Here is a 17,981-nt window from a genome sequence, read left to right as displayed (position 1 = left end):
TGGCTTCTAGTTTTTGTTTTTAATGGGATTTCTGGAAGTATGAACAAGTGGGTCTCCGCGTCTATATCTTGTGCCTTCTCTTAGGATATTTTCCTTCTGTCTGTGTTGTTTGGTCTATTGTGATTTCTTTGGTTCTATTTTATCTTATTATGATTTATTATTATCCTTTAGAGACCTGTGAAAACAAATGGGAGGAGGAGTGAGGATGAGTAGAGGGAGAGGAATCTGTAATCAGGATATTTTGTAGGAAAAAAATATCTATTTTCAATGAAAGAGGAAAAGAAGTCATTTGTGTTGACCTTTTATTGACAGAGTTCATAGTTGTACTTAGGGAGATGTTTTAGGGAAAGAAAACGAGGATCAAGAAACCTTTCATTGCTATTGTTTATTTTCAGGCTCTAGACTGCATGCTGCTCTGCAAAGTGCGCTCTCTTCTCTCTCTCTCTCTCTCTCTCTCTCTCTCTCTCTCTCTCTCTCTCTCTCTCTCTCTCTCCCTCTCGCTCTCTCGCTCTCTCGCTCTCTCGCTCTCTCTCTTGTGTTTGCTTGTGAGAACACAGGCAAATCACAGTGTGTGTAGAGAGAGAGACCTAAGCCTTGGACAACCTCCGCTGTGGGTCCTTTCCTTACTCTTGGTTTTGATGCAGGTTCTCTCCTTTCCCCTGTGCTGTAAATTCTAGATTAGATGTACCGCAAGCTTCCTGGGGGATTTTCCTGTCTCCTCTTCCCATCTCACCATAGGAGTACTGGGGTTATATAACATGCCAGTGGGTCCAGCTGTCTTACATGTGTTCCAGGGATTTGAACTCAGATTGTGTAGCTTGTTCCGTGAGTACGTTTTGCTCACTGAACCAATTCCCTGGTCCCGTGAAACATTTATTTTTAAAAGAGAAATAGTTTGGTTTATTTTGTGTTGATGCTATTTCCTTTTCCAAACACTCTCCTCATGTTAGGAACTTAATCACATACTAGATTAAGTCTGAATAGAAGGCACCTGCAAACAGTAACCCACCCCTGCTTCAGGAGGCTTTGTCCTGCTCTCTGGATGGACGTCCACATCTTGCACAGTGGAGGATGAGGTAGGGAGGCCACAGGCATGGTCCTATGCAGGCTGGCTCATGTACACTACTGTCTGCTCACTGCTCTTAGAAAGCCAGGCATTCTTCCAAGACAAATGTCAGGACTCCCTGTGCGGTTTATCATCTGCTCTTTGGCTTTCGTCCCAAGCTCAGCTCTCTCACTGTCTGGCCTCTGGGCACTAGACACATGTCTCCCTTTGGGCCTCTGGGCACTAAATACATGTCCCTCCCTTGGGGCTTCTAGGCACTAGACACACGCTCTCCCTTTGAACCTCTGGGCACTAGACACATGTTCCCCTTTGGGCCTCTGGAAACTAGGCACATGTCCCCCTTTGGGCCTCTGGGCAGTAGACACATGCTCTCCCTTTGGTCCTCTTGGCACTAGACCATGTTCCCCTTAGTTCTCTGGCTTCTTTATAGATCCCTCCTTTCCAAATCTGTCCTCAATCTTTGCCCAACAGCATTGCAATATGAAGGACCAATCCCCACCCTGTGTTTTCCATCTCCTTTTTATTCCCAATTGTGAGTTAAATAATTCAGGTATGTAGAACTCTAGGATCTTTCTATAATTATGCTGATTAATGTCCAGGCATTTCCTAGTCACTTCTGTCTAGACATTAGGACATGGGATTTGATCGCCCATGTTAAAGGGTCAGACAGCCAATGGCTTCTTCGGTGGGAAATAGAAAATAATGCTCAAGATAATTGCAGCTTAGAAAGCTGAGGCTTTAGACTTGATGCTCAGCGTGACCTAGTTTCCATCATGCAAGGATCAAAGAAAGTTCTAATGGAACAAACTGAATAGGAAGTGTTGTTCCTCATGGCAGGGATGGTGAAGATCTATATAAAATGATCACAGATGAAAAACCCAGGGCATATGTGTGTTTAGACTTCCCCCTAAAGCAGAGGATTGGATCTGGAGTCATTTAGTTTGTTAGTTAGTGCCTTTTTACAGTCTCATAGACATGCCATGCCTGCTCTAGATACCAAGAGTGTTAAACATTCTTTAGAATAATAAAGCATTATTTCAAACTGGAACTCACAGCAGCTGCCATGCAGCGAGAGGCTAAGAGATAACTTACTTCCTACCAAGCATATTACTATAGCAAACACGTCTGTAAATAAATGTAAATATCATCTCCATTTTATAAAATGACAGGACTAGAGATGGAAAGTGAACTTGCTAGTAGGAATGATGATGACATCATGAACAGCCAACGGTCAAATGCAAACGTGCGTTTGTGATCTTCCAGTGGAGACCGACATAGCAGTTAGGCTACAGAGAAGTCTCCATGCCTGTCTCACGAAGAAAAAAATGAGGATGGGGAACAAGTTCAAAGCCTACGTAGCAAGCAGCTATACTCTGACTATCTCTCTGGCCCATAAAGTGATTTTTTTCCATAAGGTTTTCAGAACAAAGCAGTGAGAATAATTTTATCAATAAATTGCACTCAGGTTAATGGATATGAACTTGGAGACCTATTTTATGCCACCATATTGATTCAAAATGGATCACAGGACCAAATGCAAAGGCTAAGCTGAAACTTTTTGGAGAAAGTAGAGCAGCTTAGGTTTTTTTTTTGTTGTTGTTTTGTTTTTCTATCATTGTGATGCAGTTTCCTGGTACAGACAAGTTAAAACAGAAAGACTTACTTTACTCATACTTTCAGAGATTTCAATATATCATAGTAGCTGATAATAATGATAACAGCAGCCAGGGTGGAGCAGCTGCCAGTGACTGACTTCCTCCAGCAAAGCCTCATCTTGGAAAGTTTCACCCCCCTAAATAGCACCACCATCTTGGGCCAAGCAATCTAATCAGGATCCTCTGAGGTGTAGCTCTCAACCTATGGGTTGTGACCCCTTTGGGGTTGCACACCAGATGTCCTGCATAGTGGGTCTTTATTTCAAATGCATCCACTCTGCCTTTTGTTCCCAAGTCTGACTGTAAACCTACCTAAAGTCAACAATAGCCATGCCACAGCCGGAATGCTGTGTTGTCCTGAAACAGCTTCCATCAAATTAATGGGTTTTCCATCTTTAAAGTCAGTTCTCCCTCAAAATTCTCTGACAACATATAACACTAATTGTGCTCAGGGGAGTCCTTTTTCCCATCTGAGATGTCACAAAACATCTTCACACTTTCTGCATTTTTTATCAGAATTCTGGTCTTCTGAGTCTTCTCAGACGTACCAATTTAGCTCCGCTTCTAGCCTAAAGCGTTTCTAGCCCACACCGCCAAACATCACCAAATTCCTCCCTAAAACCAGCTTAAAGATATAGGAATTGCATGATTATGTTCTAGTCCTAGAAAAGATCACACTTCACTGGTATCAGGTTTCTGGATTAGCCTCATTTCCATCACCGTGTCGTAACACTGACAGCTTACAGGAGGAAAAGTTTATTTCTCTCATGGTTTTAGAGTATTTCATCCCATCGTGGCAGGGAAGATAAAGTAAAGCAATTCAGTTCACATCATAGTAATCCAGGAAGCAGAAAATGAGACAGGAAGTTGCTAGGGATAATATTCTCCAAAAACTGCTCCTAGTAACCACTTCCTCCAGCCTGTATGTACCTCTAATAGTCCCATAATTCCCCCCAAAAATTTCATGTTGGAATCAATTTTTCAAGTCATTAGCCCATGTCCCCATAGGCATTATGTATTCATGCGATACCAAAGTCATAAAAGTTGAGTCGGGGAGTATTTTCTTAGCTATAAAACCAAAAGTATCAATGACAATAGAAGGATGAATTGGTTTATATCAAAATTTAAATGTGTTGTACTTCCCAGGACATGGTCAAGAAAGGGGAAAAGGAGTTGACAGAATGGGAAAAAATACTTTCAAATCATATATATCATTAGTAATTTGCTACCAAGTGTATAACTTACAGTAGCAACTCAAAAGTAAGATGGTAGTTCATTTATAAAATGAACAAAGGATTGGATTAGGCATTGTGTTAATGTAGATATAAATACCTACTGAGTGCACCAAAGATATTTGACCTCATGAATGCCTAGGCAAACCCAAATCAAAACCACAACACAGAAATGTCATTGAGGAAATTTCCACCCTAACATGCTCTCAGGACTGTAACATGGTGTAACTTAGGAAAAGAAATTTCAGTTCCTCAAAATGCTAAACACAGTTACCATGTGACCAGTAATTCTGCTCCTTACTGTACACCAAGAGAAATGAAGACATATATTCACAAACAAAAAATCAAAAGAAACCAAATGCTCCTCACCTAACCACCAGCTGACAGTCTCAGTAATCAACTAGATGAGATGTAGAGTCACCAAGACAAAAGTCCTTGGGCAAACCCAAGAGGCAATGACTCCTCTGAGTTTGTCCATGGGGATTATCTTGATTGGATTAATTGAGTTGGGAAGAACCCCACCACAGACACACACACACACACACACACACACACACACACACACACACACACACTCTATAGGTGGTGGTACTGTTCCCTGGGCTGAGATTCTAGGCTGTGTAAAAAAGCCAGCTAGTGACTGTGATTGTCATATGGCTGGCTGCCTGAAGCTCCTGCTGATGTAACTGCCCCTGCCCTCAGACAACAGTAACAAATGAACCAAAACAAAGGCTTCTCCACTAAGATGATTTTAATGGCACATTTCATCACAGCAAGAAGAAAAGCAACTAAAACAAGATAGTAAACAAAACAGCAGGTCCACACAGTAGGACATCACAAAACAGCATGCCCACACAGTAGGACATCACTTGACAACTTAATAGAGGCAAATGATGATTCATGTTCCAATGGGTAAACCTTAAAAACACACTAAGTAGAAGCCAGTAAATAAAGGAGAGCATGCTGGCCATGTTGTATAATTCCGTGTATATTCGATTTCCTGAGGGGCCAAACTTGCATAGCCAGAAGGTAGATCATTAGCTGCCAAAGTCGTAGAGGAAAGAAAAATAGGAAGTTCCTGTCAATTGGAATAGATATTTGAGAATGATGAAAATGTTCTGGAATTAGTCATTATTGATTGTTGTATTGCTATGTGACTAGGCTAAAAACACTGAATTATACTAAATTACTTTTTTTAAATTATACAGTGTGTTTTTAAAACTATACAACGTTCAAATAATCATAGCAATATGGGACAGGCACTCAGTATGTCTTCATGTCCCTCCCTTTCCTTTACAGAGCAGGCCACCGATTCCTCATGAGTGACAGGAGTTAGTGTATGAGAGGCCAGTGAGATCTCCACAGAAGAACTGGGATCTTGAAATTAAGAAAAATAGTATTTGGGAGCATGAAATCTTGACTTGGTGTGAGGGCATATGTACCCCACCCTCCCATCCAAGCCATTGCATTGAAAAGGAAAAAGAAGGACTTGAAAGAATTTATGGGTGGGTGACAAAGTGGGAGAGGAAATTGGAACTCAAGAACCTGATAGCAAATAGGCAAATACGAATATAAATAAAATATAAAGTACGATACGCTTTACAGTTTTGCTGAGCACTCAACCTCATAATACCTTTAAGTTCTTCATATCTAGCCAGCCATAGAGAAGCCTCAAACTGTACTAGTGAGATGGCTCAGTGGGTAAAGGACTTGTGTAGCTCCAGCGACCTGGAACCCACAGAAAGGTAAGAGCACAGAGGTGATTACACCAAGTTTTCCTCTGACCTCGACACTTCTGTTGTGGCATATGCATCTCTACACACACACATCATGCATGCATACACAGTTTAAAATAATTTTTTTAAGTGGAGAAAGAGGCTGGAGAAATGACTCAGCAGTTAAAAGTGCTTCTTGATCTTCCAGAGAGCCTTAGCTGGGGTGCCAGCACTTATTCCAAGCAGTCTGCAACTAACTGTAACTCTAGCCCTGGGAGACTTTACACCATCTCTGGCCTCCACGGGCCAGTGACACACAAATATGTTTTTTTTTAATGTGAGCCAAAGTTCAATAGAATTATTTCAAACCTTGGTCTAAAATGAGAAAGTATATAAACACCAAACTGAGGCAGGACAGATAACTGAGCAGTCCCCTTGTTGGCCTCTTTATGCACTGCTACCTTTAAGTTTATGAAAGAGGAGATCATCTGGTTGAGGATGAAACCAAGGCAAAAATAAAACCCAAGAGAAAGTGATCATCAATGCAAAGGAGCAGAAACCGATGGTTGTGAGAGCCCGGGTGTAAAGGGCACTGCTGAAACACTGGCTAGGCCCGTCTTCAGGGTTGCAATAGCGACACTTAAACAAGCTGTACAGCGCTGGAGACACTGTAGGCAATGTTATAAAGACAAGAAGGTCTTTATAACATGACGGCAGGCTGGAGGGAGGCTCATCTCACACAGCGATGGAAAGCAGTGTAGTTAGTACTGAGTACAGCTTGGCAGACAAGTTTTGAAACAGAATTTAGAAGGCCAGTGAATTTCATGTAAGTTTGATGTATTTTTATGGAAAACTCTATATTCTAAAATGCTAAGAAGAGGAACGAATGGCCACGCACAAGAGGTGGTTTCTATGATTAAATACTGCAGAGGTAATGACATGGTGTGGTTTTTGTTGCGTTTTTAAATGCACAGGCATGCTGAATGGTGTGACAGACAGAAGATGATATGACAGGGTTTTAACAGTGAAAAATGGTCCTGATGCAGAGGAAACCAAAAGAGGCTTTCTCAGTCTGACAGCTAACCCGGAACACCTAGCATAAACTGCATGCTTCTGCTTAAATTTGAACAAGAATAAAATATGCATTGCCTTTAGCTGTCATCAACAGTCATCACGCACAAATCATCAACAGAAAACATTTCAGGGACTGGAAAGGAGGAAAATAGTGGCTCGGAACAACAAGCATGGTCTTGTAGAATCGGGAGCAGGTAGTGGAGATGATGCTTGCTTCTCACCAAGAAATCTGTGCTTCAGAACAAACCGCCTGGAACATGAATATGAAGTACTGGCTGTCTGACAAAGAATAAATCACAAGACGGTAATGAAAACAAACACTACTGTTGCTTTGAACAGATGTTTCAAAGATATCTGAAAACCTGGTAATGAAACTCAGTTTGGATTTCCAGGACCGTGACTTCTTGCAAGATATCAAGTAACTTATGGGTCTGTATACTTAGAAACTTTGTTTAACTCCAAGTTAAATTTAATTGTACTTCTTTGACAATGTAAAGAAGTATTTTTAAAATTTATATATATATATAATTCTATATATGCTTATTTTGTTTAAAATATACTTTTTAGGCCTTTCAGTGAATCTGCTAAACAACATTAGGGTCTTTAAGCTTTTATAAAGTGTATTTATTTATTGCATGTCTGTGTGCATGTGTGTGCACTATGGCACACATTTGGAGGCTGGAGGACAACTTTCAGAAGTCTGTTCTTTCCCCCCACCTTGAGGGTTCTAGGGATTGAACTCAGGTCATCAGGCTTAGTGGTAAGTGTCTTTTTCAGGTGAATCATCTCACTGTCACTAGCCTTAGGATATTTTCTTATACACTCAACACAAGAATAGGTGTTGAGAGTGGTTTCTGTCCCACCAGATCTCACAGCCATTCAGTCCCAAAGGAATACACAGAGGTCTACATTAATTATAAATTGGTTGGCCTATTAGCTCTGGCTTCTTATTAACTCATATCTTCCATATTAACCCATAATTTCTGTCTGTGTTAGCCATGTGGCTTGGTACCTTTTTCAGTGAGGCATTCTCACCTTGCTTCCTCTGCATCTGCGTGATGACTACAGACTGGTCTTTCCTTTTCCCTTCTCCTGTTCTTGTTGCTCCGCCTCTACTTCCTGCCTGGTCATCCCATCTATACTTCCTGCCTGGCTACTGGCCAATCAGCATTTCATTAAAATACAAATGACAAATCGTTACCAGACCATTGGGTACCAGACCATTGTCTCACAGCACATAGGGATGACTTTTAAGAAGTTTTAATTTAATCAAACCTGGAAGTTAGCTCAAGGTTTAGTAAAATCATTACCATGTAATCCTTGTCAGTAACAAATTAATTAGGCAGAAAATACCTATTCTCCAAATTATTTGAAAGGTATCTCATTTGTGTGAGTCTTAAACATCAACATTTCTACAATAGCACCGTTTTCTGCCATTAAGTTTTTATCTAATGTCTCAGAAACATGAGTATCTTAATATATCAGTTGTTACCAGAGAGCCTCCCAGACCTAAAGTCAATACAATAGCATATGTATTTCTAGGAGAGAAAAGGTGATAGTAGCATGAGAAATAAGTGTGGTTGTTGTGCTTGGTAATTTCTGTAACTGATTACACAAACAAATGAGTTTTTTTAAGTCAGGGAAGCTAACGTGATAGTTACCATGCAAGTTGCCTAGGGATCTAAGACTAATGGCTGCAGCTCAAAGATCTGCTAGGATGGAACCTGCTTATCAGATGTTTCCAGGGCTTAACAAAGAATTTTCAAGAGTGAAATTAAGAAAGTGGGGAAGGAAAAGTTTGTTTAATTTCAAGGAAACATCTCAGTGTCATTTTCAAACATCTCAATGTCATGCTCAGACAAGTGAACAGATATTGGTTTATCAAAGTGAGAGGGAAGGCCAGGAAGAATGGCGATTTCTCAGCTTGAAACCCAGGTAGAGTCTATGTACTGCCTTGAAGGAGTGGGAAACTCTTAATAAGATCAACAAATGGTTTAAAAGCAGGGATGATAGGCACCTCAATATGATTGACTTTGTGCAACTTATTCAAGTTGGAGGTCAAGAGAAAAGGGACACATAGCATCTTTAACTCTTGTTTAAAACTTTAGCTAGGTTCAATAAGAATGATCTACAGGTACAATGTTGACTCTCTGGAGGAGGAAGGAGGAAAGAGGAAATAGATGTGTTCTGTCTACATGCAAGGGGCAATAAACAGTCAAATCCCACAGCAGAGAGAATCTCCAAAGCAAAGGGGGTACTTAGAATGCTTCAATTCACTAGGAAGGAATCTAATTATGCAAGAATAATTCAATAATCATGGTTCTTAGTTTTCAGACAGGCTGGTCTGAGACTTGCTGTGTAGACCAGGTTGGCCTGGAGACTGCCTCTGCTTCCTGAGTGCTGGGATTAAAGGCTTCATTCAGGAAACCAATCATATGGATATTTTATAAAGAACCTTTCCTATTAAAACTTCCCATTACCAGGTAAAATATTTTTTAAAAAATATTTATTTATTTATTATTTATTTATTTATTTATTTATTTATTATGTATACAATATTCTATCTGTGTGTATGCCAGAAGAGGGCAACAGATCTCATTACAGATGGTTGTGAGCTACCATGTGGTTGCTGGGAATTGAACTCAGGACCTTTGGAAGAGCAGGCAATGCTCTTAACTGCTGAGCCATCTCTCCAGCCCTACCAGGTAAAATCTAAAAGAAAGAAGTGATACCAACACCAGGCTTCAAAGTTCTCAGGCTCACAATTAAATGCTGAATGAGTAAAGATTAGACATCTATAAAAGAAGAAAAAAATATCATAGCTAAAAAGAGAATCTGATGAGAAGAGGGACTTTCCTCCACTTGTTTTTTTGACTTGGAGAGCACACTTTCTCTCAGCTTCACTATATTTCCAGAATAAAGAAAGGTCTTCTATGCCTACTTGTCCCAGGGTTACTTCAAACACAGCATGTCCAAGAAGGGCTTCTTTTCTCAAAAAGCATTTTTCTTTTGAAAGCTGTTTTGGTCAGTAGAATTATGATTTTCCCAAACACTCAGATCTAAACTTTTATATTTAACTTTGTCTTTCTTCTCCTTTGATTATAGAACTGAAATGAAAAAAACTAAAAAGGCTTGCTGACTTTCAACCACACAGATTCATATGGCAGAGTATTGGAGACATAAGATAAAACAGGCCATGCCCAGAGAGCTCAGTCAAGTGGGCACCGTTATATTTCACATCCCCATTCTCCTGTGGTCACTGTCTATAAGCAGCCCCTCCTTGACTCCACACTCCTACTTGACACCCCAACTCACACAACGGTGTGCTGACTGAGTACTTTCCCTAACACCATAAATCTGTTGTGTAACTCCTGCTAGGAATATCTCTATTGGTTCTTTGTGTCCAGAGGACACCCAGGGACTTTCCTCTAGCCCTCCCCACTCTGCCTACAACCATCTCTTTATACCAAGTACAAGTTTATAGCTCCCACCCAGACAGACCTGAAATTAATTCCTGGCCTCCTCCTTCCCACACTGGTCCCTGCCTCCCTTTCTATCCGCCCTCAGAGCTAATACTCAAGTTCTGTTTTTTTTCTAGAAAACATTTCAAGAAATTCCTCTTACAGTGATCTGGCCCTGGGTCATCATAGCATTTATCTAAAGTAATCTTTCTGACATTAGGTCATAAGTAAATTTACATTTTATTTGTTTGCTTATTTTTCTTCCTGAACTAACCAAAAATTCTTTGAGGTCAATAAAGAAACTGCATTTTTCTTGATTAATTTTCATGGATCCTTTCATTTAGCTATTATTATTGAGGCCTTCTCTGTACACAATACTGTACCTGGTAATAAAAGAGGCTACTGTCCATACTGACATAGTAAGTCCAAAGGAATATTTGTGGGTGAATAAATTGTAGCCCTCTTCCTAGCATATTTATTTAAGAGGGGAAAAAAGACTTTTAAGCTCTTATATTTTTAGCTCATTTGACCATAGAAATCCTATAAATTTTAAATAGTCCCCAGGAGTCAACCTTAGAAAGTTTCAACAATTGGGTTTCAGATAGATTTTATTATATATTCACTTGCTCATATTTTTGAGAATTTAATGTCACTTTTGTAATGGCTGCTAAAAGAATGTTATTGCCTTTTTAAAACATACATTTTATTCTTCAGTTTGACATAAAATGTTATAAATAAATTAGATGGAAAGCTATTTAGCTACTTGACATCTATAATAACAGGGGGTGTTCTATAAGGCCAGGTTTATAAATAGGCAGAAGCTCCAAGATTTGGTTATTATAATTTAATTGCATGAACTTCTGTTGAGGGTTTGCATCATTTAGCTAACAAATATGTCCATAAAATAAGCATTATAATATAATACATATTCAAGGAAATGAATAAATGTCACTGCGACTATCCTCTTGAATTGCAACAAACAATAAGTGGTGTAGCCCCAGATGTTTACTTCAACTGGCCCTAAAGGGATGGATGGATAGGCTGCTGGGTAATCACCATGGTTACTGATTCACTCTTCATGTGAAAATGGTACTAAGGCAAAATGGTACCATCTATCATATAGTTCCCATCCATCATAATATACAGCAGGGATGCTCATCGTGCAACTTTAGCTTTAAAGAGACTGCTGTTTGTGTTTAAGTGGGGGATGAGGATGTAGCCCAGTTTGTAGAATTCTTAGCTAGTACACATGAAACCCCGGGTTCAAAATCCTGTACCACATAAACACAATACTGTGGTTGTGCACACCAGTAAACCCAGCACTCTGGAGGTGGAGGCAGGAAGATCGGGAGACCATGGTTATCCTTGATTATATAGCCAGTTTAAGGCTTTATCTTCAAAAGGAAGAGGATAAGAGGAATATCTTGAATAGAAAATATTATTTTAATTGTGTCAGATTGTGTGTGAGAATACGCAAAGTCAATTTCAGTCTCTGAATAACCCTCCTTTCTTTCAGAGAGGATTTACTTTCTGCTTCCATTAGTTATCCTGGCTAAGGGCAGATCTCCCTAAATCCAGCCGAGAATGGAAATCATTCTAATTTAGGCTCCAGTCCTTTTGAGAACTGGCCTTTCCAAGGGATTCTGGAATCCCTGCTTAACTTCTCTGCCTCTTGGCCCTTTGACATTCAGCAAGTATCTTGTGAGGATGAGCAGCATCAGAGGCTGGGCTCTTCCTCCTTTGCTCTCAGCCCCTACCTCCCCTGCCTCCACAGCTTTCAGTGCCTCACACAGGTGGCCCATGCACCTTGTTCTTCTTGCTTTACTCTCAGCAGGCTTACGTTGAATCCATGGCCAGAAATAAAGAAGCTCAAAGCCTGACTTTGATTACTGTGGACACTTTCCCTGTCTTTTAGCTGAGAAGCTTAGACTGATCTTCAGTAACTCAGGCCAGGTGCCTCCTCTTTGTCTCTTGTCCACCCTGCCTTCTATAAAGGTCTCTTAAAATCTAAACCTCTTTCCACTCACTGGCTTAGCTTATGATGGTACAATTCTCTATAAGGTTTCAAGTCTGGTCCTAAGCTACACAGCACAAGACAAAATATCTTTGAGCTCAAACAGTTGAACTGGAATCCCTATCTGAGTGTGTATGATTTACTTCTGTGTAGCTATGAATAAAATACTTGACAAACACTTTAAAGTGAAGAATTCTCATTTTTATGTTTTTTTTTCCTTTGGGAGGGCTCACAGTCACAAAAGATTTGGTCAAAGGATCATATTTTGGGTGGAACATCATAGCAGCTGGAGCATGCAGTAGAAGTACTTCATCACCTCATGGCTGTTGAAAAGCAGAGGAAAAGGACTGGAGACTAGGTAAACCCTGAAATATATGTGACCTGTTGACCTAGTTTTCCCAACCATGTCCTGACTCCTGAACTTTCTAGGATTTCCCCTCCTCTCCCCAAGCAGCAATGGCACTGGGAACCTAGCACTCAACATGCACATTTAGGGAGAGCATGTCTTTTGAAACCACAGCTGAAGGGAGACCAATGTGAGACAGGGTCCGATAGGAAACCTAGGCATCCACATGTCTGTCCAACAGAGAGGAGAGACTTGTGTTGTGCTGTGACTTAGTTCAAAAGTTACTCTTTTTCCCAGTGGAGACTAACTGGACATTTTCTCTTACTGGGTTTCCACTTAGAGCACAAGGGGACAGCCTTCCCACAAAAAGGGGAGCAAAGTCTTGGTGATAAGAAAGACATACTGTTTAATAGAGACTGTTGGCTTATGGGCAAAGAAAGCCAAGCCTCCAGATCACGTGATAAAAACAGTTTAGCATAGACCAAATGCTGTGCCGAATGCAGAGCAAAGACTTGGGGTATAGGCAATAAACCAACCCGACACACTAGAATAATCACGACTGGGAAAGCACAAAGAGACAAATGACCGAGATGTAAATGCATTAGAAGTAAAATAAGTGATTGATTAGTCGATTGATTGATTGATTGACTGACTGGATGAAAAAGTTCTTGCTATGCCTAGGACCCGCTATGTAGATCTAGAACTTGTGGCAATCCTCCTGTCACTGTCCTAGTGCAAGAGGTACAGGGATAAGCTGATACATCCATCCTGCTGATGGCTCTCAAATGGTGGCCTGGCAGCATTATTTTGCCAAACTGATGGCACTTCAGTGGGTTAATAGCTGGAGAAATTCGGGCCCCTGAATGCTGCCTGTGGTATAAAAACTAGAGGAAAAAAATTAGAAGATGATATGTAGAAAGTAAAAAACATTATTAGTCTTCAATTTATTTAAGTTTGCGTGTATATTTGGTGTATAAGTATGTGGTGTGTTAACTTGTGAGTGTGTATGAACGTGGAGGCCAGAGGAGGATGCTTAGTGCCCAACTCTATTGTTCTTTATCTTATTCCCTTGAGACGGGGTCTCTCACTGAACTTGGAGCTAGTATGGTGACCAGCAAGTTCAGTGATCTTCCTGTCTCCACGCCCCACAGCATTGGGGATACTAGAACACAGGACCATGCCCTGCTTCTTATGTGGGTTCTGGGAATTTGAACACAGGTCTTCATGCTTTCACAGCAAGTCCTTTAAACCCTGGACCATCTCCTCAGTCCAGTTTTTGTTCTAAAGCAATGGGCTCATGGGCAGTTCTCTTCCTTCTGTGCTTTCCCAGAATCCCCCAATGCTATAACATGTTATTTACAAAATAAATATTGAGCAAGTATAAATGACACAGAGAACTGACATCAATCTAACCCACAGTAAATGGCACAATAAAAAACTTTCTTTTGAACTCTGATTTCTTTGGAGTTAATTCCAGTAGCAAAATTGTAAATGCCTGCATCAGCCAATGGAATAGAATACAACAGTTTCCAAAGACTGTAGAGTTCAGCTCTTCTGGGTTCCCCTTAGTCCCTCCCACTTTTTTTTTTTTTAACAACATGTTGCTTTTATTCTGTAAAAATCAAATGATGTATTTTTTCACTCATATTATTTATGAAAATTTTTTTACCTGAAATTTTCATATTCTTCTGCATGCCGTCTCCATGGGCAATTCTTTATGTTAGTGATGATCTGAATGTAGTCATCCTCAGAATACCTGGGAGTTGAATAGCAACGAGATTAGATAAGAAAGTCTCACATGGACCATTCTGGAGACACTTTGAAAATCTCCTCATTTTAGCCCTGAAATCAGCAGAAATAATTAAATATCATGCTCACTCCTAAGCATAGAGGAACATACAGCTTGAAATTTGGTATTATTATGTTGATTTAAGAATATATATATAAATATATATATTTATATACTGCAAATCTCATAAATCGAGTTTCACATTACAATCAGTGAACATGTTCTCTGTGTGTCTCCTTTTCTCTGTCTATCTCTGTTTCTCTCACACGCACATACACAAAGCAATCTTATATTAACGTTAACTCAACGACAGATAAATACTTTCTGAATGCTGATCATGAACATATAGTTTGGATTCTGTTAATAGCTTCACATAGAAATTTGTAGTTAGAACCCCCTACATATAATCACACATGGTCATACACACACACACTTGTAATCATCAGGTTTTAATTTTCTGCAACACATTAAAAGCCCAGACTGGGCTATGGTGAGAAAGCTGAATACAGGCATAAAAAGCTAAAGACAGTGACACAGTCTGATAAGATAGGCGTGGGCCAAAAATCCCAGTCCCCTTAGATCTCTCTCAATTCCACCATTAAGTATTAATTCCTAACACACAGAATGCTGTTTCATCTTTAAGACTGTTCATTTGAAATGCAAATATCTCTCTGAGTTGAGAAAAAAACACGTTGAGTTTTCTTTCCATTCGTCTCTCAGCCATCAGGTTGCCAGCCATTAAAGATCAAAGCCATGCAAGAGAGAGAGAGAGAGAGAGAGAGAGAGAGAGAGAGAGAGAGAGAGAGAGAGAGAGAGAGATTGTGTTGGTGAGTGTGTGGGAAAAAAAAAAGATGTGCACAGTTTTTCCTGGTAGAATGAGTCCATAACCCATGAGAAGGAAATGAAGTCTCCCCAAGGTTATCTCTAAACGGAAGGATTTCTGACAGGCAGGGGTGTAATCAACCACAGAACTCCTTTGTAGCTGAAATTTGCCTTCCTCTGGGGTTTCTTCCTCTTACAATACAAGTAACAGGCATCAAGGCGTCAACTTGGTTCCCACTGACTCTGCCGATGAACCCAGAAAAATCTTCTAAGAACATAGTGAATACTGAAAGCAAAGATTCCACCAGAAGATTAAAAATAGTTTTAGGTGCACAGCTCCCCACACGGTGGACTCAGATCACTGCATGGGTCGAGGACTCATCTTAGCGCACTACATCATAAGAGCCCCACTCTGACGCCCAAACTTTCTAGATGAGCTATTTCTGACTGAAGTGTAGTACCTGCCTCTACAAGACTTTTGCAAAAGACTGCTAAACTTGAAAGAAATACCCATTCGGCATTCTCATTTCTGGATCTTTAAGAGATTTAGTGTTGCGACATCTTTCTTGTCTAGAGAAGTCTTATCAATTACTAAGGCATGACTTTAAATCATTTCAGAATGTTATTGGGGCAATCAGAGCACTGTATATATAAGAGCCCATGAACCAAGGTAAGTAAACTACTTGCGTTTATTAAGCTCCATCAGAGAAAAAGTGTAAGGGAGTGGGAAGGCCAAGCACACATCTAATTAAATCAACGAGAATTGCAATTGCACTTGAAGCCAATATAAAATGTAATTGGAAGATAAAGGAAACAGAAAGCTCTTGTCTTACCATCAAACTAGATGTACCAGTGTCTAAATTTTATTGGCATGGTATTTATAAGACAAAAGAAATGAAATGTTTTATGATGTATGGTTCAGGTTAGTGAACTTGAAGATTGAGCAATAAAAAAGTATTGAAAATTAAAAAACAAATGTGGAAAACTAAAGGTAATGTGAACAACCTGGGCCCGGTAGTACAAACCTATAATTCCAGTATGCAGGGAGCACCGAGGCAGAAGGATCATGGGTTCGAACCGAGCCAGACTCTGTATCAAGACTTTATATTGCTTTAATGTGTTGAGAAGTAAATGTGAACTTTTAAAAGAAAAGAAAAATTAGCCACGGACAACCTCTAATGGTTTGATGTATGAATAATTCGAGTACTCCTAACAGAGAGGGAAAGCATCTTGAAGTCTGACGGAATTTATCTCTAAAACCAATGAAAACCATAAAGCTGCACACCTAAGAAGCCCAATGCACACAAAGGACAAGAAACATGGAGGAAATGACAACATAAGAATAAGTTCTTAGATTGCATTGGGGTGAGTTTCTGACCCCGTGGCAGCAGCCCAGGACAGGGAACTCAGAAGTTCCTCAACCCCCTATCCTTCTTGGGCTCTCTGCAGGGCCTCTACTCCCTGCATACTGCCTCTTTCTTCCTATCCCACCCAGCTTGCATCCAGAACCCTCCCCCCTTCTGCCCCCCCCCCGCCCTCTTTGGGCACATAACATCACCCAGCTCAGCCTGTCTGGGCGCTGGGTCCGAATCCTCAGGGCAAACAGGTGGGCGGGAGTTCCCTTGTTTCCATAGCCTGCCTGCACCAAGCAAGGTAGGCGCTTTGTTTGTTTAGGAGCTACCCAACCAGCACGGAGACCTGATCTCAGCGCCAGAAGAGCCATCACTGGGGAGAGCCATCACTGGGAAGGTAAGGAGACCTGATCCTGTAAAAGAAGATCCATAGGGGCGCATTCGGAGGAAGAGATGAGCAGGCACCAATGCAAGAATTCACCCAACAATCTGAAAAGCAACATGAAACCACCAGAAACCAGCAACCTCACATCAGGAGGACATGAACACCTTAATCAAGAAGTAGTAGAAAAAATTGACTTTATGAAAGTGATTGATGCCATTAAACAGCATGTAAAGAACGCCCTTATAGAAATGGATGAGAAATATAACAGAAAGTTTGAAGAATTGAATAAATCAGTGGGTGATACCCTAGAAAACCAAGGAAAAACAATCAAACAGATAATGGAAACAGTTCAAGACTTGAAAACTGAAATGGAGGCAAAGAAGAAAACACAAACAGAGGGCCGGCTGGACATGGAAAATTTAAGTAAACAAACAGAGACTACAGAAACAAGCATAACCAACGGAATACAAGAGATAGAAGAAAGAATCTCAGATTCTGAAGATAACATAAAGAAAATAAACACACTGATTAAAGAAAACAGCAAGTCCAACAAACTCTCATCACAAAACATTCAGGAAATCTAGGACACAATAAAAACACCAAACCTAAGAATAAAAGGAGTAGAAGAAGGAGAAGAAGTGCAGCTCAATGGTCCAGAAAATATATTTAATAAAATTATCGAAGAAAACTTTCCCAATCTAAAGAAAGATATACCTATAAAGGTTCAAGAAGCATACAGAACACAGAATAGGCTGGATCAAAAAAAAATCCCCTCGCCATATAATAATCAAAACACAAAGCATACAGAATAAAGAAAGAATATTAAGAGCTGCAAAGGAAAAAGGCCAAGTTACTTATAAAGGTAAACCTATCAGACTTACACATGACTTCTCCATGGAAACCATGAAAGCCAGAAGGTCCTGGATAGATGTACTGCAGAAACTAAGAGACCATGGATGCAAGCCCAGAGTACTATACCCAGCCAAGCTTTTGTTCACTATAAATGGAGAAAACAAAATTTTCCAGGATAAAAACAAATTTAAACAATATGTAGCCACAAATCCAGCCTT

General features: G+C 40.1%; 1 protein-coding gene across 1 annotated transcript in view; it reads right to left on the bottom strand.

The window, feature by feature from the left end:
* The window catches only part of St8sia6 (ST8 alpha-N-acetyl-neuraminide alpha-2,8-sialyltransferase 6), a 146,103-nt gene that overhangs the window by 27,151 nt on the left and 100,971 nt on the right, over positions 1-17,981 (bottom strand). Inside the window, exon 4 of the mRNA XM_050144720.1 lies at positions 14,233-14,319. Coding sequence (XP_050000677.1) covers positions 14,233-14,319 — 87 coding nt within the window. The remainder of the gene's footprint in view (positions 1-14,232; positions 14,320-17,981) is intronic.

Source organism: Alexandromys fortis, unplaced genomic scaffold (assembly GCF_014885135.2).
Source record: "Alexandromys fortis isolate MF-2015 unplaced genomic scaffold, M_Fortis_MF-2015_v1.1 scaffold_52, whole genome shotgun sequence".
Classification (NCBI taxonomy): Eukaryota; Metazoa; Chordata; class Mammalia; order Rodentia; family Cricetidae; genus Alexandromys; species Alexandromys fortis.
Note: the sequence above shows the minus strand (reverse complement) of the source record. Positions and strands in the feature narration are given on the sequence as shown.